Source organism: Plasmopara halstedii (assembly GCF_900000015.1).
Source record: "Plasmopara halstedii genome assembly, contig: Scaffold_42, whole genome shotgun sequence".
In the NCBI taxonomy this organism is placed as follows: Eukaryota; Oomycota; class Peronosporomycetes; order Peronosporales; family Peronosporaceae; genus Plasmopara; species Plasmopara halstedii.
In genome coordinates, this window is record NW_020186963.1 from 399,953 (window position 1) to 424,742 (window position 24,790).

The 24,790-nt window shown below is 46.0% G+C and overlaps 1 protein-coding gene across 1 annotated transcript in view; it reads right to left on the minus strand.

Annotated features, from left to right (window-relative positions):
- The window catches only part of PHALS_09446 (FOG: RCC1 domain), a gene marked incomplete at both ends in the record, with an annotated part of 16,070 nt that extends 129 nt beyond the window's left edge, over positions 1-15,941 (minus strand). The window contains 8 exons of the mRNA XM_024722870.1: positions 1-1,692; positions 1,767-1,940; positions 2,004-9,226; positions 9,285-9,484; positions 9,550-9,588; positions 9,652-11,549; positions 11,633-15,678; positions 15,746-15,941. The exon at positions 1-1,692 is cut by the window's left edge and continues 129 nt beyond it. Of these exons, the coding sequence (XP_024571689.1) occupies positions 1-1,692; positions 1,767-1,940; positions 2,004-9,226; positions 9,285-9,484; positions 9,550-9,588; positions 9,652-11,549; positions 11,633-15,678; positions 15,746-15,941 (15,468 nt within the window). The remainder of the gene's footprint in view (positions 1,693-1,766; positions 1,941-2,003; positions 9,227-9,284; positions 9,485-9,549; positions 9,589-9,651; positions 11,550-11,632; positions 15,679-15,745) is intronic.
- Between the last annotated feature and the right edge of the window lie 8,849 nt (positions 15,942-24,790).

The window sequence follows — 24,790 nt, forward strand, 5'->3', positions numbered from 1 at the left end:
GCCCGTCTTTGCTTCAGTGGCGGGACGCTCCACACCACCACCACCAACAGATGCTGGGGAGGTTGCACGCCATACACAATGGAAAGATTGGACTCGCTTGACGAGGTCTTCTCGGACACAGCGTATGCACGACACATCAGGAGGTTCAAACGGATCTTCCTTGCTGCCAGCTACGCAGCCGATGGCAACGTAACCAGAAGGTGCAACAGGCCACCAGATCGAGCGGAGCTGTTTGCGCTGGAAGTCAGAATCACAATCTGAATTTCGAGGTAGACCTTTTCCAGTGACATCTACTCGTTCAAAACTGACTGGAGGGGCCAGCAAATCATCGGTATGAGTGTCACAAACTAAAAGCATTGGGGCATTTGGAGCCCCTGTGCCAGATTTGGCCACGTCTCCAAAACTGTACCATTTTGTCCCTTTATCAAGAGCTGGTGGCATGATTGGACGCCATATTGTCACGGTAAAGTCAGCTGCAGATTTCATCCACGCGTTCTCACAGCTGGTTGAAGTGACCAATCGCTTCCGCCATTTGTGACGATGCTTTAGTAGCGGATCACAAGGCGGAATACTCCACACACGCTCATACGTATCCACGACCACGACTTGTAGACCACAGGATAGCTGCAATGGTCCTTTTGGAAACCTTCTATCTCTCTTTTGAGCTCGAGGGGTGAACGACTCCCAGCAGTGTGGTGCCGTTAGGTCTGTGTGCGTTCGCGATAGAATGTGCAGAATTGTCTCAAACGTCATTTCGTCTAATGTATTAAACGAATTTGGCACGTTGCCGTCGTCGCCAAAACTGATTTCTGAGCTGTAATCGCTATCAACGAGTGATTCCATGAGCCTAGTAACTCCAGTCCAGCCGATCCTAGTGGGCTGCTCAGTAATTTGGTCAATCGATCGCTGAATTGTTGATATGTTCAGGGTTAAGCGTAGGTTATTCGATAGCGTCTCAGACGAAGAGCGAGACATCATTTCATGTACCATTCGCGAGAGAATCTGTTGAATTTTCCCGCTTTTTTGGACTTTGGGCTGCTGCTGTAGTGGATACTCGTGTTCGTAAGAAAAATTTGCGGTTGGCTGATCCGGTGCATTCAAAATTGAAATTAGAGGTCGAAGAACAAGAGGATCTGATAATTCACCCAAGGATACATCATGAGTCGGTGAAGCGTTCTGGGAAAGCCGCACAATTTGAAGAAGAACCTTGCGTGCGTGAATTGCTGCAAGACGCTCACATAGGACTTTCTCTTCAATCTCAACTTCAAGAGAGTTCATCCGCCGAACGTCTTCGTCAAAGCTGCTATTGCATTCACTCCAAAGAGCTAGATCAGACCTTGGTTGTAATTTCTCTGAGCTTGAATGTTCCGTCTTTTTGTTTCGAGCGGAAAACCTGTTTTCTTTAGCTACTAGTCGATATGATTTGGGTGAGTGCTGAGCACTAAACTCTGCCAGTGCATAACTTGGATTCTCGTCACCGATTTCTTTAAGGTCAACACAAGGTTCCACGCTGTGAGCGTCATGATGTCGAGAGGACCGCCAAGGAGTCTCCAACTTTGTATTGCTGTCAGACAAAAGCAAGCGCAATGCATCACTAACATTGTTAGTAGTTTGATGCAGTGCCTCTGCACACGATTCTTCACTTCGTCCGAGCAAAGTCGCTAAGTGACGCACATCTGACGAATAGGCGGGCTACAAGGCAATATCATTAACAGTAGTATGAGATAAGTAAGACCCATCCACTATTTGCAAGGTTTTGCACAAACCGAGTTAATTTTTCGACTTTGTAAAAGTCTCCTTAAGGCCTCCTCCATATTTCCACTTGCAAGTCGAAGTGCTTCTTCACAGTCAGCAGCACTCACGACCAAATTTTCTTTTTGGGTCCGAGCACGAAGGTGTAGAGCAAGGGCTTGCAGTTCTTGACTACTTGAAGTGCCATTCTGCAAAAAAAACAGTGTAGTAAGACTTACCGACGTGAGATGAAGCGCATTTTTCAAACGTACTGAACGTGTAGTCAGGCTGGCGAACCCACTGGGACGTTGCACGCGTGTCTTGACGGTTTCGCTTGATATGCTTCCGCCTGCTCGTTGAGGAGACTCACGATTGACACTATCACGACCTAAAACAACACGAAGCATCGATGCTACGCCCCCTTCCGGAGACAGAAGTGAAGGCACTCCTGTAGACACATTTGTTGCAGAGCTTTCGCGTTGTTGGTATGACGCAGGCGAGAGAATGCCTGATGGTATTATAGAGCTAAAGATTCCTGAGGACAGAGGTCTCACAACAGGAGTCCCAGGGGGCTGAAGAAGAGACGAGCGGGGAGATGAGAAGCCACCAGTTCGAGGAGAATCCACAGCAGGATTTGGCGACAAAATTGCTCGTGGGACGTCTCTTTCCGCCACGGTAGTGATAACACGTAAATTTTGAGTCGCTGCCTCTCGGCTTCGGCCGACCAACAGACTTTCGGAGGAAGCCAAAGTGCCACGAGCGCCGCGGTTTTGCAGCTCTGCTGGACTTCGTGGCTCGAACAAGGGCGTACTCGTCTGTGGATTCTGATACTCCTGACCGGGAATCAAGATATTAAGATCTCCTGAATTTTGCAACGCTGTGACGACTGAAGATGGCGCTTGACGTCCCCCACTGACGGTTCGGACTTGAAACTCGTACGTCATCAAGCCACCCCGCGACATAATTAATGAGATTCGAGATCCTGTTTGGATTCGCGTAGTCGATCCATGAATTCTTACACCATTGACAATCGTCCCATTTTTGCTAAAATCTTGGAGCTCGTATTGTGCTTCACCTCCGTCAGTCTCATGCCGTAAGCGACGCAAATGAAAGTGACGACCACTGACACTCCTATCGTTCACTACGAGATCACATGCGTCTGCAGCACGACCAACCCTAACGATTGGCGCGGTAAGAGGGAATGGTGAAAAGTTAACTGCTGAAGGACCCAAGGCTGTCACTGTAGATTCATTTTCATTCAGCTGGGGTAAAGGAAGTAGTACTCCCCACGTACCAAATGGTAAGTCGTTGGCATTGTGTTCTAGCCGCTGTCTGCTAACATCTAAACCAGGCGAAGTCGGACCGACTTTACGTCGTGGCGATTGAAGAGCATCCGTTCCCCAGCCGAGAGCATTTTCACCTCTTAATTTCTCGACTACCTCCTCGCGCATTGGTGCCTCGTACTGGTCCAAAGCTGCGTCAACAATTTCCTCGGAATTCAAAAATGCTTGCCGCTGCTTGACGCAACTCCATCGCTTCTGTAGCACAGTTGCTGTATCGAGTCCAGAGATGTCAGATTTAGTGAGCCACGACAGACTGTTTTCGGAAGCCAGTAATTCCGCTAAATTAGAGATAAGTTGAGAATCAACGCTCAATAGTGTCGAGTTGATGGACGGTAATTGCTTCAATAGAGAGGCTAAGGCCTTTGCCGATCGCCACCGAATCTGTTGCTTGCACATATTCAGGCGGTTCCACAATACTTCCTGCACCGGACTGTTCTGAGGAAGATCAAGATTGCAGTGCCTGGTAAACTCATTAGGTGCTGATTGCTTCACTAGAAGCGACGATAATGCTACAATGATGCCTTCAACGTCATTCAACATGTCGATAAGCACCGGAATGCGTTCTACGACCTGAAGCTTTGACAGTGAGAACAATTGTGACCGTGTATCGGATGGAACTAGCGGAGACCAAGTTTTATCCGTCTTGGAGATGACAACTGTCTTCATCAGCAACTCAGCCGTACGGGATTCCCTCACCACGCCTGACAAGACGCCTAATTTACCCGACGCTTGATCATCAATCGACACGTATGCACCCTCTCTAAACTCTTCGACATTGCCGCCAACGACACAAATAGCCGCTACAATCGTCGCCAGCCCATCGAGCGCATCCTTGGCCTTTTGCCAAAGCATCAAGGAATGTTTGTCTCGATTCGTAGTTTCCAAAACAGTTTCTATAAGGTTGTTTTTCGACTCGTCCGTTTCTGGTGACAATGTTGTCGACTCTGGCTTACGCGATAATGACGTACCATTACCATCATTCAACGCGTCCGTTAAAGGCGCTATATTGACGTGTTGCACATTCGTGTAGTATGAACATATTGTGTCCAGCAACTCGTCAATCTTGGTGGTTCTGGCAAATTCTCGACATATCGCGGCGTTGATTGCTATTTTCCACGCTGGAAAGCGCGTGAGATACCGAAGCAAAGCCACTATCTCAGCTGCCTTTGCCTCTCTGACGTGCATCTTTTCTAAGACAATGTGCTGAATATGAGCGCACCCTGTGTCCGTGGCCACCGTGGCTCCTTTCAGACAGCGAGCCGACTGGCATAAAAGGGTGCTCGCACACTCTAACCCCAACTCGTGTGAGCATAGTCGTGGGCGTAGCAGCATCGGGAGCCCAACCAACGTCATCAGCATAGTGATTATGTCTTTGAACGAATCAGGGATGAGCCTTTGCGATCGATAGATCTTATTGAGCGACGACACGGAGTGATGCGGAAAAACGAGCATTGCTAGACGTATGCACAACATTGCCGACGCATAGTCGATTGAGCTCATGCCACGAATAATATGAACAGTTACTACCGTATTAACAGCGATTGTCGAGCCAATGTTCGCATTTGCAGAACCACACGCAAGGAGTACACTCAAAACCTGGTTTTTATAAAAATGACCGTGCAGCGCGTCGAGCTTGACCCCTTTAGATAATGGCATTTCCACTTTGGAGCCAAAATACTGAAGCAGACTAACACAAACTCGCTTCAAAGACACGGTGCCACTAAATTCAAATGGTTGTGCCGTCACGATGGCGTCACTGTTAGCATGGACGGCATGACCTTGCAATAATGTCAAATTTTCCAGCAAAAAGATAATGAATGTCTTAAGTACTGGATTTACGGGTCCAGTTACGCGGTTGGTAGTCTTGTCGTCAACATTTTGAAGCGATCGATACATCAGAGCGCGAATCATTGCCCATCCAGCAGTATACAATTTGATGAATGGCAATTTTGGCAGTGATATACTCCTTTTGAGGTGCAGTGGAGCACGCGTTATTTGGGTACCAGCACCAATCTTTCCATCGATCTCCTTCATCAGCGACTCAAAGAGCGCATCCGAGTTTTCAATACAGCTATTTTCCGGTAAATCTTTGGCTTGATTTGCTTCATCATATGTGCCATCCAGTCTATGACTATCATCTGAGCGGCCAGTAAGAAGGTAAGAACTGTAAAATCCAGCGGCAATTTGCACCACTTCATCGTTGGCCAGCGAATTTGAAGGAATAGGCAGTGGTAGCTCGGCAGAGGGTAGCGTCCTTGGTCCAGTGCCTAGCTGCCCTTTGTTGTTTCGCCCGAAGACCATCACCCGTCCATTAGACATGAGAATGAGTGTATGGTAGCAACCACAAGATGCAGACTTGATTTTTGAGGACAGCGGCAGCGGCACAACCTGCGCAGTGTTCTTATGGTCTTTGCTTCCGATGCCTAATTGTCCATAATCATTCCGTCCCCACGTCACAAGCTTTCCTTTTTCATTCACTGTTACTGTGTGATAGTACCCACAATTCACATCGACAACTTTTTCCTCGCTCCCTCCAAATGATGTCTTAACCAGGGTTGGCACTTTCACATTGCGAGAATGACCGAGGCCTAGCTGGCCATAGTCATTTTTACCAAATGAATACACCTCTCCACCACGAGTACTTGCGATTGTATGGTATAGACCACACGCAACCTTTGTCACCACCCGACCAGATAAAGAGTTTACCAATTGCGGAGTTGTTTGATGTTGTGTGTGGTCGAGACCCAATTGACCACAATCGTTCATTCCAAACATCAACAACTCACCATTACTGGAGACGACTGCACTATGGTGATAACTCACTGCCGCCGTTGTGATGTGGTACTTTTCTTGAAGACTTTCTAACACACGGGGCGTGTGGCTCTTCGAAATAGTCGAGCCAAGTCCTAATTGTCCACGATCATTGTATCCCCACGAATACACCGCACCGTCGGAGGCAACAGCGAGCATGTGCTCGCATCCGTTGGCAGCAGCAACCATCGTGACGAGAATCCCACTGAGCGCACGAACTGGAGTGGCAATAACTACGCGCTCTTCAAACGTCCCATTACCACACTGACCACTCTTGTTAAGCCCACACGTGAAGATAGTACCATCATTCATGACAACAGCAAGCACTTCATTTCCCCCCGCAATACAGCGAATGGATTTTGATGAAAAGTAAGGTACGTGCTCTAACTTGCTCGTTAAATTACAGTGTCCTAAGCATAATTCCCCGTAATTGTTTTGTCCGCAGGAAAATAATTCGCAATCCTCAAAATTGGCGCTGTTTTGAAGTTTCTCGGTTTGTCCAATTTGCCCTGCATTTCCGTCAGTCACAGTGTTACATACTGAGGGCTTAATCGTAACGTCGCTCAGTGCTGCAATTTTATTGCTCCATGCCCTTCGCGGAGGACAAAGCAGCTTGCTTGATTCTTTCGTATCACTTTGGGAATCACTCAAAGTGTAGAGATAGAACTCAGAATCCAAGTCTCCTCGATTGTCGTCGTAGCATGCAAAGCACAGCTTGCTACATGCATCACAACTTTTCCCATGATACATGTCAGAGGCTACCCTTTTACACTCATCACAACTATAGCAAGATCGTGTTGAAGTTTCACTATACGCCAGTCCGTTTTCCATCTCAAATATGCCAGAGAACCCAACATATCCAATATCAATATTCGTACCTGCTAAGGGACGAATAGCTTTCACGAGAATGTACCGACCAGTGACTGGAAACGCGAGTCGTTTTGAAACCTGAGTATAATTATTCTCGAGTATAATGAATGCAACTGGCAAGGTTTCGTCACGAGAACAACACCCATTACTAGGCGGAAAAGGCAGGGCGGAAAATTGCTCTGGGCTCAAGTCATCCATTTTCGAGAAGTACGTTAGATCTGGCGGAGTGCTAGTGACAAAAATTGCTGCATATTGAAGTGGGCTTGAGTACCCTTGCCCAGGACCTCGGATTGTGACGAAAGCCACGCACATGGGCGTGTCAATCTCATGTTTAAGTACCAAGTTCACGTTTCGCTCTTCTGTAGAGCTATACACGGTCGTATCATCCACTAAACAATTAAGCACAGAATGAGAGCTGCTAAATTCTCCGCCGTCACATGAGTATACCTGAAGCTGCAAACTTCTTCCTAGTTGTTGCTCATTCACGGAGGGATTTTGATGTTTCAAAACGGGTTGAAATACAGAGATAGGTAGCTCTAGACGAGAGGGGGGATGGAAATTCACGTCAAATATAGTGCCATTACAGAGCGCTGACACCGCAGGGAACAGAGGTCGGCATGACGGGGCAAGATCAAAGCAGTACAATTCCGGTTCTGCGCGCTCAGAGTAAACTGTCAGTGAGACGGTTCTGAAATCAAATAAAATTCCGAAAATTCCCAACTGTAGCACTTCCTCGATGTTGGTAAAAGTCAAATCTACTTTGTGCTGCAATGGCGCTTTCATGTTGACAAAGTCAGTACTCACAAATCCGAAGCTTAAGGCAGAGCGACCATTTCTACCTGCGCTAACGATTTGCACTTCGGCGTAAATGCATTCATTTTCAAAACCGTGGCTTGCAACGATTGTCTCGAAAATATCTTCGGATGAGCTGCAATCAACAGCTGCAGCTGTCGTTCCACACGGCAAAAGATCCAGGTGGTCTCCTTTGCGCCTTCTATCCCAGCCCATTGTCGTGCCGCTTAAAGGAACTGCAATCAGTCCTCCAGATGTAATTGGTGGTCTTGAAAAATCGCCGAAACTAGCCCACCAGATTTGAGGTGGGACGGCAGCTCCGAGATTCCAGAAAATGCTTGCATTCTCCAGCCCAAGCGATAGAAACAAAGCATAACCTGTGAGCTTAGCTGAGCTCAAGTTGACTACAAGGCACCTCTTGGCTTCGCGATAAAACTCGATTTGTCGCCTTTCGCAATTCAAAAGAACGCCAAGAGTATCTGCGCGGTGCCATTGAAGACCCATGGGTCCGATCATATTCGTATTACATCTCTCATTGTATAAAAAAACGCCACAAAGGCGTTTATCTTCCGGACGATACCTATTTAGATCTACCGTGCCATCGGTGACACCAACAAATATTGGAGTATCACCAATCGTACAATTTGACATTTCCCAATACCAACGACCTCTTAAAAAGCATTTGTCAAATACTGCGAGACCGCCATTGAGCAGAGACCACCGTGAGTTTTGCAAAATCTCACTACTTGCATCAAGGGTCTTGTGCGCGACCACCAGTTTTCGAAGATCTGTCCCAAGTGTAATGTAACGGGAGCAAATGATGTTTGGATAGCTTGAGCCGGTTGTCGCAGGAAGAATGGTAAACTTTTCTAAGCTGTCAGCACCAGCTGAAGCATTGGGTACCTCGTACTGCATAATTCTCTGCCACCCTTTCCAGCTTGTCAATTCTGTTAACAGCGGTACCAAGTTGGTTCGTTGCAGCTGGTCCCAATCCTGGCCACGGAACGGAAAGCAGCACGTCTCTAAGACAAGAAGCATATCGTGCACAGCAAGTCGCATTGCTGACGAGGACGTCGTAACGCCTACTTCGTTGGTCTTTTTCGCGTCAAAAAGTCGCTGAATTTGACGCAGATTGTCCATTGACGATTCAAGGAGAAGCGACAACAAGTGGAAAAACTCTCGTGTTATAAGATCAGAAAGCCGTGGCCCTGCAAACTCCAAATCCGCGAGATAATGCACTTTGATGGTCGAGGCGTGTCCGGCTAAGACATTGTTGGTTAATTCAGAAGTTGTGTGTATACGTTTGAACGCCAACGACAGCATCGGAATTACGTGCAATCGGGAGCCGGGAAGATTTTCAATACTTTGAACTACCCGTACGAACGTCTGAAGTCCCTGCAGACGACTTATCGCCCGATTTTGGTGAGCAAGCAGAATGTCTCGCATCTGATCTTCAGAGTGGCGACTTGGGTTTTCGCTTTCGCGACTCGAAATTACCAAATTCTTACCCGATTGCTGAATAAATGATAGAATGTCGGAGTGAATTTGTTCATCTTCCTCTTCCATCATTTCCACCGACTTGTTCTTCATAAGTTTATTCAATTGGCGAGTATAGTGCTTTTGCTCTTGTACTTCACCTATAGTTTCAGCTGGCTCACTTTTGGAAATCTTGGCATAATCTAAAGCATCGAGTTGTCTTGTTGGTATACAAATTTGCTCAAAGTGTTCGTTTCTTACCATAATTAGTGGTCATAGAGATCCCAGGGAGAAGCTTGAGTGGAGAAGACGCAGGTGATGTAGACTGGATCGGCACAGCTGACAGCTGCAATAGCAGAAGTGCCCTGCGGATAATTGGCTCGCAAACAGCATTATACAGTGCCTGCTGTCGGTCTTTTGTCTCAATTTCAGAAAATAACCCACTAGAAGCTCCTGCCTCACTGCGATACAAATATTAGAGCTCATAGAGTCCTTACACCTCATAAATGACTCTTTCTTAGATTACCTGAAAGCTGCGGCTAGCTTTTGCTGCTCCCGCACGATCCTGCGTGTGCGACAAAGCAAAATCAGACATTGCCGCCAAAATTGAGCACCCAAAACCGCTTACCAACGCCGCAGCTGAAGCGAAGCCTTCCACGCATCAACCACTGTCTCTGCTAGAGTTCCTTGATCCGAAATCGGTTCTGTCGTATACGAAATGTTTGTGTGCTTAAGCAAAGCAGCAAACGTTGCTCGGACTGCACGGTCTACTGCTTCAATCCCTCCACTTTTTTCTAGCGTCGCCTCCACACTGTCTTGTCTTTTCAGCCTCACAGCTCGGAGTTGAGGATTAGTATTAGTCTTGCCTGCTCCTGAATCCAAAGCATTGCGCACTTTATCCAAAAGTTTTTTGCCGTTGCCGACATTATCAATTACTTGTAAGAGAAAAGCTTCATTTCGACCATTAGCATTGTGAGTCTCAGGCCCTGGTTCTTCCAATCCACCTCGAAAGAGAGGAGAATTTAACCAACGCTCTCTGACAGACCCATGATCTGACTCTCCACCAACTATCAACGTTGCGGCGTAAAGACTTCCAATCCAGGCGAACACGTTTTGAAGATCATGTAGCCACTCATAACTTTCTTGAAGTATTTTGTCAACGAAATGATCAGTTGGGATCGAATTCTTGACAGTTGAAAATGCGAGAGATGTTTTTGTACGTGAATAAAAGTCAGTAAGAACTTTTTCGTTGACAGGAAACAAATGCTGAGAAAGAACAGTCCGACTGGGAGCAAACGAGATGTTTCGCGGATTGTACTCAGAAGTAAACTCACCATCCGTTTTTCTGACTCTCACTAAAATGGAATCGATCCCCAAAATCGTTGCTAAGTCCACAGGGATTGTCACTCGTCGGAGCTCTAATTCCTCGGACAGGTCTTGAATTTTGCAGTTTGTGAATTCGATGGAGGTGATTTTGCTCCACATTGCAGTAAAGATTTCACCATACGTATCGACCATTTTGGTGCTTTGATGGCCGAGACAGTCTGAAAGTTCTTTGGAAACTGATACAGGCGCTGTAGTCTCAAAATCTACGTTTTGGTCAGAAAGTATAGCGCCAGTGTAATTGGCCGCATCGGAGAGCTTGTGCTTGTAAAAAACTTGTAGTATCGCATGAAGCTTGACCGAAAGCATTTCCAGCTGGGGCCAAATAGTTTCCAGCAAATCAGGAAGGGCTTCACGAACTGATGGTAACGACAACACACTCAGCATTATAAACGGTAACAATTTCCCCGCAAAAGTGTGTTGGATAACCACAGCGACATTTTGGTTCTGATCAAGCGTCGTTCCAGCATATTTATCCAAATAATCCGATACAAAACCTACTAACTTTGCGCATACAGCTTCAATAATCATCCAGCCTCGACTGGTAGAGCACGAGCACCAATAAATTGCAGCTCGCAGCATTACATTTAGACACATAAATTCGTCACTCGATTCGATTGCATCGATGCTTTTTAGCAGTTTTGTAATGTCTTCTGCCGACTGCTCCATCGCGTCTATTGTCCTTACACACATCGCATCTATCAAAGTACTCAAAAATGTGATCACGCTATTGGAAACCGCTTCATTTGCTGACTTTTTGATCCCAAAGAGCTCATCCGGGTCTCTCATCAGCTGAAAAAGCATGTTTGCTGAAGTAAAATATGGCACAAGCATTGGAAGTAGCAATTTCTGCGTCGAAATTAGCTTCTTTTCACATCTCTTTTTATTTACCATCAAGTGATTCATGATTTGTAAACGTTCAAGAAGAGATGGATACAGAGTTGAGAACCCGTGGTAGATCGCCAAAGCAGACTCTTGCTTGATGGCTTGATAAAACCATAGGACTTCCCCTGCTTCTGGAGAATCCAGCGCGTGGTCTATTAATTTAAAGAGCTGTTCCCGAATTAAGCAGAGAATCCCTCCAGACTCAGATGCTGAAGCCGATAGCCCGATTTCTGAGCTGTCTAAACAGCTACGCGAGAACTAAGCAATAAAAATAAAAAAAAAATCAGTTACATAAACCGAACAATATTGACGATCAATGAAATCTGTCTCTGCGCTCGTACCTCGAAAAGATTAAACTTGAGTAACCTTAAAGTGACAAGTAACGGGTATAGAACATGTGACACTAGCTGCGTCATGTCAAACTTTGCATTTGGCAGATCGAAAGCGAAAAAGCGAGAAGTTAAATTATCCAGTAGAGCGTATAGTGCCGCAAATGATGTTTCATTTGGGTCGATACAGAGTGATCGGTACAAACATCGAGACAATTGAACTGATTCTTTGTCTTCAGCTGGAATATCATTCCCAGCTAAACGATCAAGGTGAGATAGCAAACAAACCGCCGAGGCTAGCGATTCCGCAGCACATTGTTGGGATGACCTTGTACCGACTTCACAATTCGTGCGTAGGGCATTAAGTACATGCAGTGCTTTTTCAGACATCGAACGCGTTTTCGTCATATCCTTACAAAAGGAGCCTGTTATGCTCCCAGAATACAATTTTCGGACTTTAATGCAATCAAACACTTGTCCGTGAGAATATATACGCCCACCAACGAGAAACATTTCTCCGTTTTGAAAACCAAGAGGCTCAAAACTCTTCAAATTCGGCAATGCAGTCGCCGTACCCACTTGAACGTACAGTGCTGCAGAGCAACATCCGTCAAAATCTCCTCGACTATCCATCTCAACATGGTTCCACTTCTGCGAAGTCACAGAAAAATACCATAAATCACACAGCAAAGTGTTCGCCACATTTATTCCTCCAAATATCCAAATATTGCCAAGATCAGAGCACATGCTGTATCGTACTCTTCCTTCCGGTAGCACTAGTTGCGAGCTCTTGCGTGTGGTGTTAGTCAAAGTGCCTGCTACGTCGCTCGAGGTCGCCGAGTGGTCGTCGTGACACAAAAGCCAGAGGCGGTCAAAAGTATTGTATCGCCACAGATCAGATCGAAACTTTCCTTCGCGATCCTGTCCACCAAAGATGTAAACACACTCGCCAATGACTGCAGAAGAACACCCGATGCGTGGCCCGGGATCGAGAGACACTGAACTAGGTAGCTTTGACCAAGTGTAATCCTCAATTGACAAATACCAGACGTCTCCTAGTATTTCGTTCTCGATCGACTTGCCACCATACATGAATACGACAGTGTCCATGCGAACTTGAATCGTTGAAGCGGTGTGAAAAGCACGCACTGGGGGCATGGACGTTGCTGCGCCGATTGAAGCTTGAACCAGAGTCCAAGATGGTAGTGAACCGTCTGCGTGTCGTAAAGTTGAGCATCTATACAGATCCATGTGCCGCGAAGCCGCACAGTTCTTTTCTCCACCAAGAACAAGCATTTCAGTCTCGTTTACTGCAACTACTTGATGGTGGCAAATTCCAATGGGAAAATCTGCCCACATTTCCCAGCTTTTTGCTGCAGTGTCATACATCCACACTTGATTTGTCGGTTCGCTTGATGATGGCACGGACAAGTCGTTAACGATAATTCCGCCAATAACAAACAACTTTTCGCCAATCAAGACTGACGCATATCCTTTTAAATGTGGTGGCTGAGGAAACACGTTTTCAGATAATTGTCCTTTAGGTGACTGAAGCACTGCACTACCAGAAGGCATCATGACAGCACTAGATATACTTTCAAAATTGCGACTAATGGTTGGAGGAAAAGCAAAGGGTTGGTGACCAAGGTTGACACGAATAATTTCACCACGTTCGAGACTGATACCAGGCATTAAGCCTGAACGTGGGTCTTCTCTTGAACAGTGAACTACAGAGTAGGCTACACCCAAGTTGACTCCGTTTCTAAAAAAGGTCATTTCTTGCGTTGTCAAGTCTAATAAACAACCAACAATATCGCCAGCTCTCCACTTTTCTCCATAAGAAAAAGATCCACTGTTCCAACGCCGTTGGCGATTCCCGTCATAAGACCACGAATGAGCGTGATCACCGACCCCTTCACCTTGATCAGAGCTACCTTCAAAATAACCGTCAATCCATCCGATTTGAATCAATCCACTTGTGACTACTTCGACCTCGTAGAACCATTTTCCATCAAATAAAGACACACCTACTGTCGAAATCGAGCCAAAGTTGCTAAGCCCCTCAATTTCTCCTGATCGATCGATATCTACTCGTCCACAAAGACAAATTACACATGATGTATCTAGCACCATTAAGTCCCCATCGTCATTTTCACGTTTTCTCTCTACTACCAGCGATGTCGTATAAAACCCAGCGGCAACATCTATACATCGACGAGGATTCTTTTCTGGACGAACTTTTAGCGGAACAGGAAGGAGTGCATCGGCATTTCCGCGATTGCCAAGCTGTCCTTTATTGTTTCGCCCAAAGACAAAGACCTGGCCTTGTTCAGACAGTAGCACCGTGTGATAGCACCCACATGTTGCTTGGACCATCTTTGTGTTAGCCGACAGAGCCACGACATTCAGCGTATTCTGATGAATCTTGTTACCAATTCCAAGCTGTCCGTAGTCATTCCGCCCAAACGATAGGGCCCGACCACTTGTTGTCACAGCCACCGAATGGTAGTAGCCGCATGCAACAAAACAGACCAAGTCATTGGGCGAATTCACAACCGTTGCCACTTTGGTGAGGCGATTATGACCAAGACCCAACTGTCCGTAGTCATTTTTCCCGCACGTATACAACGCTCCAGCTACTGTGCAAATAATGGTGTGATACAATCCACATGCTACCATCAAAATTTCAGTGCCCACCAAACTTGTGACAAGCTGTGGTGTTGATTGGTGTTGTGTATGATCAAGTCCAAGCTGACCACAATCATTCATACCAAACATAAACAGCTCTCCTGAATCCGTAATAACCGCACTGTGGTGGTAGCTCACTGCAGCGTACTTCACCTTCTTGTCTTTTAGTGACTCAATGAGCTTAGGCACATGAAGCTTCGTTGTCAGATTTTCATGGCCTAATTGGCCTCGATCATTGTATCCCCATGAGTACGTAAGTCCCGACTCTGTCAGTGCAATCATGTGTTCGCATCCGTTGCTCGCAGCAATAAATTTAACGCGCTGAGAGCGTAAACTCTGTACTGGTCGAAGCATCATAACTCGCTCATCACTGTGCCCCTGCCCACACTGACCACTTTTGTTTAGCCCACACGTAAGTACAACGCCATCGTTTGTTAGTACCGCCAGTATTTCGTTACCACTAACCACTTGACGAATGTCATCCCATCCGCAAAGTGCGACACTCGTAAGCTGATGGCGTTCGAGATCGTCGCCGGTGCCGAGTTCTCCGTACGAATTTTGTCCACAGCTGTACAGCTCTCCCAAAGCCTCACATTTTCCATACATGGGCTGCTCTTTCAGTGCAGCAAGTTTACAAAGAGACGAATCAAGATTAATGGAGCTAGTAGGTGGCTGTCTCATGAGCCAAAGTACCACAAAGAGCATCGTCGCAAGTGAACCTCGGGCGAGCCCCACTTCTGCTAGCGTTTCGATCGTACGAGCTCCAAGAAATGCTCCCGCTTCCAAGCTCTGATCCGTTTCAGACTCAGCAAGGGCTTTAAGACAATCGCTGAGCATATTAAAAGCTGACGCTGCGGATTGGGCGAGATACATGCTGTCTGAGTAGGCTGTCGGTTTTAATGGTATGAGATTTTCCCGAACCATTTGAAGTGCTTTTTCATACTGCTCCGGGTTCTTTCTATGAGTCGCTTTGAGCAGCATTATTGCAAGGTCCCAGCCCATTGACATGGCACTCTGCGTAGGAAGTGGCAAAGGCGGAGGCGACACTTTGCGTAGTTCTAAAGCCTGTATTCGTACAGCTGCGATAGACTGCTCGTATCTGTACTTTTCCTTCTTAGTTAGCTGATACAAAGTTTGCAAGTGCTTGACGTAGCTAGCCACACGAACATCAAAGATGCCAGGTATGGACTCGCTGACGTCCTGCTTCGCACTGAGATGTGCTGAATCTTGTGTGTCTTGGATTGGCAGTCCTGCCAGCTGAGAAATGTGATGGAACAGCTCATCCACTGAATCCACAGGACTCATCAGCTCCTTCAATTGCTGCTCTGGGCTGCTTGGCGATGAGCTTCCGGCGGCGTTACTCTCTGTACCTTAGCAATAATGTAGCAATAATGTCACAAAGGAAGTAACTTGTAGTGTAGTACCACCATCGCGTACCTTTTGGAAGAGAGCACAAAGCTGTGCCGAATTCAAGAATCATCTCTATTGTACATTTCGGATCTTCAGTCACGTTCAAGTCACCCGTTCGGAGCACGTCGCTGAGCGGCACGTACGGCGCCTTTAACGGGCGCAGCTTGGCTCGTTCACCTAGCGGCTGGATCACCGCAGCGGGACTTGAAATCTGCTGCCCCATCACCTAAAGTGGATAGGTAAATATGCTATCACTATTACGTCTCCTTATCTTGTCGGACTTACGGCTCAAGTTGAAAATTTAGTGTCCGCGACTCTTCATGGATGTTAGATCTTATGTGTGGTACGTACATTATTTTTTTCGTTTTGTTAAGTTAACAATTTGCATCTTTTTGACGCCCGACGCGCATCAGTGTCGGCTCGATAGCAGCAGCGCAAGCACTCGTGCTTGTACTGATACTTCGCTGTACACTGAGGTTGCAGCTAATAGCACCCTCTGTATTGGTATAGCAACGAATTACGATTTAAACTAAAGCAAAGAAGTATGGCAATGAAAATTGCTAGATCGGTTTTGACAATGTTCGGTTAGATATAAAGTAAACAAGACCAGTGGGTGATGCTGACCAATGTGATTTTGTGGTTACTATCAATAATATTGTGCACCACTTCAAAGATACCTGTCACATGACATTGTTAAGCAACATAAGCTGCCACGATTGTTAAATCCCAATAGAAAGAAATTTTTTTTAAAAAATGTGCGAGCAACAAATAATTGCAAAAAGCTGAAGCTATGTCGACACCATACCTCTTCTCAAACTTGATGTCGTCTTCCTCTGAACGACCCTCAATAGTGAATAGCGTCACGGAATATCGAGGCCAACGCGCACCCGAAACTCTCATTGATTTTGGGGACTTGTAGTTTTTGTATATATTTTGTCACAATCTGCGTTATAAATTTGTACGTTAGTAGTCTTGATCCTGAACCTGCGACTTAGTGGTGTTGTCCTCAAATTCTATGAGGCTTTTCTGACGATCTCTGCTGCATGCTTTTTTTATCGATAATTACAATATCCAACCTTGGAAAGATAAATCAGATACGTATATCTTCATTGCTGATCTCCTTAAATTGCAGGCATTTTCAGCACTGAAAGCATAAGCTGCCGTGTGCTTCCTTGGGCTTTCGATGTAAGTCCCCTATCGCCCATGCACTATCGCATTTTCAAATCAAATATAAACTGCAATACGCAATGTAACCTATCGCTAATTTGTTAAGCAGCTTGGCGAAATTAGCTTGCAAGATATAATAATATAGTTTGAAGCATGGGCTGAATCATTGACCTCTACATCGATCACTACTTCATATTGATTAAGATGGCGGTCCGAATTCGAGGTTTTGATAGATCAGATCTACCTAATCACCTGCCGTGTTTGTTGGACTCCCTAAGGATACAGATGCTGACTTTGTGAACGCGCTGTCAATGCTTCCTAATTTACCGACTAGGTTTTATTTAATGGAGTCTTCATGTGGGTGAAAAAGCTTTTGCCGAGGATCTGGTCCTGCTACCCTAACACATTATGTAGATTTGTAGTGATTACAGTAACACAGCTGGTGTGGTTGAAGATTACTGATTTTGCCGGAATATCGGTATTAATGATCCCGATCCCAGGGACACGAGAGCTGCTAGCCGCACGTTAGAAAGGAAAACAATTTATCATGAGAAGTTCTTTAGCGTGTATATTTGGTATTAGTCAAGATAGAACATGTACTACATATACGTACTCTTGAAATGGCAGAGCAAACTGACAATATTATATAATCTAGAAGTTCTCGATTCCGCTTTTGGAGGAAGCGCACAGCCCTCTCTGTGCGTTTGTCAGCGCGAATTCCGAGATTCAAACTTTCCTCCAAGAAATGTGCATGGCAACTCCATTGCACTTGATAGCACTTCTAGTCAATCCCACGACTGGGTCGTAGAAAGACTATATCCTCCGCAAGGTTTAAGCATGAAGCTTTCGAATTCCCGGCAGCAGGATAACTAGACTAGCTTCTTTACCTTACGTCTACCGTTGGCTCTGACGGAACCAGGAAACTGACGATCAAAGGGCCTGAGACTGTAAAATCTCGCCTGGAAGCGCCCACCGGCTTTGAAATGTGGTGCTGAGACACATCCAGGAGCGCTAAATGGAGCGGAGTTGGGGGCCCACTGTGAGGCCACTTATATTTGGCATTCAGGCCTTTGAGGATCGGAACAGAGAAAAACTTTCCTTCTAAAGGATGGGATTTGAGGTGGCCGTGGATCGGGTCTAGCTCCTAACGGAGCATCAGCGCGTTACACCCGCGGTGTTTAAGCTAAGATCGCTTACGAGAATGGACATCAGGTCCTGGAAAAGGCGTTTCTAACGTGAAATATTCACGCGACAGATGCCACAAGTGTTCACTCCGCCTCACCAGGCAAATCAAGTGAGTCTGAAGTCCCTGTCTACCCGTCAAGTCTCCGAATTAGCGCAGCTGGACTGAGACCTTCTGTGACTTCTGACGGGGAAACGTTGGGCGTCCAACTCTTGCGCAGTACACATTTGTGACGCAAGGGCCGAATAGGATGTTGAGAATGTAAGCTCTACGAGCGTTTATAGGTGATGGGTCTCAGCCATGATGAAAGTAAGGGAGCTTCTTTTAAGCTGAGCAGCTCCGCGGAGCACGCAGATTATTTTGCTGCTATATTACGATGCATATGCGCCTTGGTTTCCTCCTTCGGTCTCGGCTGGGAGGTACGAAGGGTCGATCTCCCACATTTGCGCAGACGATGAGCCTTTCATGAAGAAAGATCAAGTCTAGGGCGGCCTCCAATAGCTCATGACCAAGGGTTTTTGTTGGTAGCATCCCTCGGAGCTTTTTGAAGCCGTAAAAATTCTGATAGAGTCAGGGGTATCGTGCAATTTTGTACGACATACGACCGTCTGACTTTGTAGACAGTAAGCAGAAGCATCGGTGGTACCACATACGGATACAACATCCGTGCTTCTTACGACGGCAACACTTGCAAAAGTGTCGGAGGTTGTGTTAAGCCTTCAAGTGTGGTGAGGACTTTGATAACGCAGTATATTGTCTAGCCTTGGGTCCAGACCTAAAAGAAGATCTTATTCCATGTATGGAGCATCCAGAACGCTACGAGCCATAAGTTGATTAACGAGCCAGGTGCCACACAGTTCTCTCCCGGTTTAGGAACGGCAAGTTATAAATTCGCATTTACTAGGAACAGAAGTGCTTTTGGCGCGAGCACGAAGCTGCGATAGCAACCGCAAAAAGACGCGGTAGAGTATAGAATTGATTGCAATTGTATTGTTAGGCGTATTGAGCAGAGCCTGGAAGGCAGATGCGGCAGTAAACCGAAGTCTCAAAATGAGATGGTACAGGGTAGTGATACATAGCGAGTTCCGGAGTGTTTCTCTGTGGTGACGAAAGTAGTCATCAAAGTGAATATCTAGTGGGACGGTGAATAATAGTTGTGCCTGTGGCAGGGCCGGTGTTTAGTGAAGGCGACTAGATGTCGCAATCCCCCGAGCTAGAGCCAGTGGAGCTAAAGGGTGACTGTAAAACTCGACGATGAGGGCTAGGCATCGAAGATCAGAAGGGTGGATTGACATTGCCATGAAATAACAGTATTGCAGAGTCAGCACGGTCCACCGCACGTCGCAGTGAAGCGCCACATGTTAGTGGCAAAAGTTTATTCACTCGTGAGTAGCTAGGCCTGTGTTATCCTTGGGGATGTAATTTACCACAACTACCTTCGATGAGAGCCCATTTTAAACTGAAGAGTTATTACTGGGAATATGTACACGGGATCGCAAGACTGTGAGGTCGCCGACATGGCACAGTTGGTACCAGAGAAGCTGGGCTTGTTACGTAATGGGTTAGTCTGTAATAAAAAATCTCACAGAGCACTCAGTGCGAGGAATGAAACAGCTGTCATCACGGTAATAGCATCTCAATTTATCCTTTGCCTATGCATACTATATCCCAATATGTATCCCCCCACTACCCTTGACACCGCTACGAGGTGGCTCTGGTCCTAGTGAAATCAAACCGCCGATCAAATTCGACGTGCTGATATCAGCTCGCTACGCTTCGTAGTAAAATCAGCGATCTACCTCGACAAGAATGAGCGTTACGCGCAGAGTGTACGACACTATTGTTATAAGCCAAGACAAACAGAAGTGCTAAAGTCGAAGATCATGGGAGTCACCGGGTGTAAATCTACTTTGGTAGTGCTTAATGGGGAAAATGCAGTCCACTTTTACGTGGAACGTAGGGTGGAATGGCGAGGCCATAAGGGCCGTTACCAGTACCCAAAGTAAATTGGCCACCTTCAGCTATATAGCTTGTGAGATCTTGCAGCTCTTCTTCGGCAAAATTGCCTTGCTGCCGTGGCGCTAGCAAACTGGCGAATATCGGCATTTATCTCACATGATGTAGAGGCGGAGTCGCCCTTCGCAGCGCGATACTCACTAGTTGGAGGCAATCAACCTTGTGTTAAAAATGACTCTCGGTCGGTAGCTGTTACAGCTGTGTCATAGAGACGAGCGGGGTGTAAGCGGCGGATATTGGAAGTAATGCGTTGTGGGCATTGTCGCTTGTGGCGGTACGTCGACTTTCTCGAAGAGTCTCGTTGTGCGACCACAACTGATATAAAACAGCTTTTGGGTGCGCTCTCTAAGCCGCGCGATTGCACTACCTGAATTAAGGCTCCCTCGGAAGTTAAAAGCGTTTAGCTGCTTTTAAGCCGAGCTAATCGCAGAGGGCTGTGAAGACGCTGCTCTGACTTCAACAGAGAAATTCATACCCAGTTGGCTCGTAAGTGCGAATTTATGGTATGACTTCAACTAGTTCACAAAGGACATAGGATCTGTTTGAATCTTTATAAACGTGTTAAGAGCATAACGTTCTTTCCCCGCTACGACCGTAAAAACTGTGATTCAGCAGTTTTTGCAGCCTATGCATGTGTCAGCGGCTCGATTGCAGTCAATGATACTATTTGGCTCACAACATAATTGTGCGTGTTCTGCCTGCCTCTGGCATTTGCTGTGTTGCTTTTGCTTGTCTTAGCTTTAAGTACACCGGGCGCATAACGTCCAACTTTATCGAAATCACTCACTCATCCGCAAAGAGTGTAGTCGGGTTTTTTAACATCAGCAGTGTTATCTTTATCGACAGTCCCTCTTCCACTTAGATCGAAGCCACTTTGTGGCGCTGTCAGAATCACCCCTATTCAACAGATCATTTCGGGGTGAGGCTGGTTACGTTGTTATTCGATGCAAGCCCCATAACTGGATGTGATCCGCGTGATCACTGCAATCTTTTTTGCGCAAGCGGTTCATAAGATTTTCTTCATCGCGCGATTGACGCGTTCCGTATGACTATCTATTTGCGTTTGATCAACGGCTGTAGTGTAGATTACTGTCCGAGACAAATGATCCCCATGTTGATGGCCACATCAAAAGAGAAATGACACACTGCTTGATGAGCTTTATGTCTTGGTGGTCGAATATGTAAAAATTGGTAAGCATTTTGTGCGAACGTGGCCGATGTGCCGATGAATTCAGCACTCGCGTATTCGGCGACACATTTCGCGAGCCTGCAAAGTGCTGGCAGTCTATCAGTATGGAATTTCTTCGGTCTATCAGAATTTCTGTCCAGCAATACCTGTATTGAGGTCTTCGTGGAACAAATGAGCAAAACCTCATCTCGCTACAGCCAGCGATATTGTGATCGGTGAGTATTCAGGCAAGCTAGCAACAGACAAAATGTTTCGCGAACATAGACTAGACTTAGCCATTAAATCGACTAAAGATCTGCGCTTTACAGCAGGTAATGGCAAACACTATTCGAGGGCTCGGAATTCGATCTGATTTGCGAGGTCTAAATCGTGAGGTACCACCACACGCTGAGTGTCAAGTTGGCCAGTGCTATGAGACGACAAGTTTTGGGATAAGGAATCGGGTTGCACACGTGCAACAGCGCGCCTTTAAAAGCGCCATCTGGAATCACGAATTTCTACAAAGCTTTCAACAGCACTAGACATTTGCGTCTAACCAATACGCTGCATATAGCACCTCTCCAATTGATGAGGTCATGATATCGAAATGTGACAAATCATTGTCGGGGCGACACGAAGCACATCCTCCAGCGTATTGAGTCATTCGACATATTCCTAGGGATATCCAGTGACGAAGGATAATTGTCTTGTCACGTTTGTAATATATGTGGTGACGACGTCGCCGTGTCCAATAAAGTATGATCCATATAAATAACGAAAGGCTTGCACTACCCTTAACTTGACGAGGCATTCTGAATACCAAGTAATTCCTGTCATACACAAAATAGTTCTTCTCAGCTGCTTAGGACTGGAGAGAGTCAGCAGCGATCATGCTTTTACCCATCGAGAGTTTAGTTGGATAATGCCTATAGCAAATGTTAAAGTGGGTCAGAAGATCTGAAATCTTCGATATGAATTCGAGAGGGTCAGAATTGGCGCACGTATAAAGCTTTCGATCGCAGCCTCACAGACCAATTTTTTTATGAAATCATAATTCTACTAGCATTCTTTTCAAGGTGATCGGTTAAGGGCCGTTACCTGTCGGCACAATCTGAACAATTACTTTGCAGATAGTTAGCTAAGTGAAATTACGTCCCCCAGAGCTTGATCAGAGGCCCTAGTCCACGTGGCCTCTTTTTCTGGGGAATCTACAGGTTTTGTTTAGTGAAACAACCCGAAAAACGTATAACCAATCATGTTATTCTACAGCACATCCTTTCTATGACGCGGCGTTTGCACCGAAATAGTGGATGCATTATGCTTTTTGTCAGACAATTGTCGTTAGCCTTTTGGCACAGCAAGCCGGTAGCCAGTATATAATGTACGTACAACCGCTTCATGCTTCGCAAGAATGAAAATCGTAACTGAAGTCACACTATTCTCTTAATGAGGGTCATGGACGGTGTCGCAATACTTGGTTTGGGGGACCAAGTCAATTTCATTTTATTATGCGCTTCCCTATTCAGAGGCAACTAGCGTGGTGAAATCTCGCCACCTCGTCGTGGTCTTCCTTTACAAAGCTTGAGGAGAGCTATCGCACTACTCGCACTTAGTGATCTTTTAGGGTTGTCAACGACAAACTCATCCGTCTCAGACGAAGAGCTCAGCTCCTCCTACGATACCCTCAGTACCATTTCAATTACCTCACCTTCTTGAAGTTCTTGCAAACATTGCCGAGAAACATAAGAGCCTTTGCTGTCAGCATGGAGAGGCGACTTAGTCTCCTAGGACTACCCCGGTCAGTCGTGAAGCTTCACTGCTCGACACGGTGGGCACGTCACACGGTAGTGTTGACTAAGCAGAATCGTTATATCACGACAAAGATGAGTCACATCATATAATTTAAGAACTTGACTATAAACTTGTGACATTTCAGCTCAACTGAATTTGGTCAAGGAGACCGCGACATCCAGTCGCTTCATCGCTCCTCTGGTTTGACATTATAGACACCAGATTAAAGCTGTGATTTACCGTCCCTACTCTGGGGTTACGAAAAACTACCGTTCGTTCGTGCCTCAGCACAGATACACTAAAAAAACCGCGATAGTCTCATATTCTACTCGAAAATTACCTCAGCTTAACTCCCGTACCAAAATAACATCTATTTCCTGGCAGAAATGGGTTCATGGCTCGCCAAAGATCCACCGGAAGGGATGAGAATGATACTCAATAGTGGGCGGGTTTTGTCGCACAATTGCTAGAAAAGACCATACCTAAACTTTGATCTGGACAAAGCAACGTCTCACTCTCACACTGTCAAATCTTCAAATTTGAACAGCAAGTTCGGCATAATGTTTAGCATATTTGACAGTATACCATCGCAAGATGCACAGATATTGTATCCATTGTACGCAACCTAGATGCCTCCGCGTACTGTGTACTATATGATACATTCATGCGCTGTACTTGATTGCACATTTATGACTGATAACTCTGAGCTCTGAGACCACATAGCTTTGAAACCCTCGCTTTTTTCAAAGCATGATATAATTGACAAGGTACGTTAAAATCCAATTCTTTTCCGGTTGGTATAGGGCGACCAACTGGGACTCGTCATTTCCACCTAGAGTTCATCGAACGCCCGAATGAGAAAGCTTATCCTTTGTACCTCTCAGCGGAGGGCTATGGCGGTACACAAGGCACAAATGTTTTGTATGACTGCAGATGAAACATCTGCGGATATCACGGAGCTGTACAGCAGCTAAGATAGCCCGTTCCTTCTTCTCGGATGATTGAAGAATTGCCTTGGCGCGCTGGTAGTCTATAACGTTCAATACAGTAACCCCCCTATGCGGTACAGAAGCTGTACTCTGCATTGATGCGATACCTACCGCCTCCTCGAAACAAAATTGGTAAACGCGGAAGGTCTCTAATCGACACATATGTGTTTGGAGACGCACTATAAATATTACTTTCTCCAGGACTCAGTCTGACTCCATCGCGGCGATCATATCTTGCACCTCCAGAACTTAACTTGCATACTTTCACCTGCTTTGACGTTTGATCAAGATAATGCAACGCGCTCGATTTGCCTGATTATGTGGGATAAAAACCTGCGTCATATGACACTTCAAATACGTTCAGTGTTGAAAGCCTTTTTAAACTCCTGCTGAGGGCCTCCTGGAGGTGTCTCGTTGGCCTTTTCATAACTGGTGACCGAGCAGCAGTTGTTGCTTCTGGCATTTGGGCTACCAATTCCCGACCCTTTCGTGATAAGCAATCAACATAAGCCTTCCAACCGTGTCGAGTTGTCCTGTGAACGGGTGAATGATTATTACATATTCCATCCTCAAAAGTACTAATTTTACTTAGGAAAACCTAGGATTTTGAATATTGGCGGCTCTGCCGCGAATAAAACAATTAAATACAGTTTCAACTTTGTACAGAATTGTTCGTTTGTCTTGGTAAGGCTTTAGTACGTGGAGGTAGCGGATTGCGATCCGCTACACTCGTACTGGTTCTTGGAAAGAACGTAAGG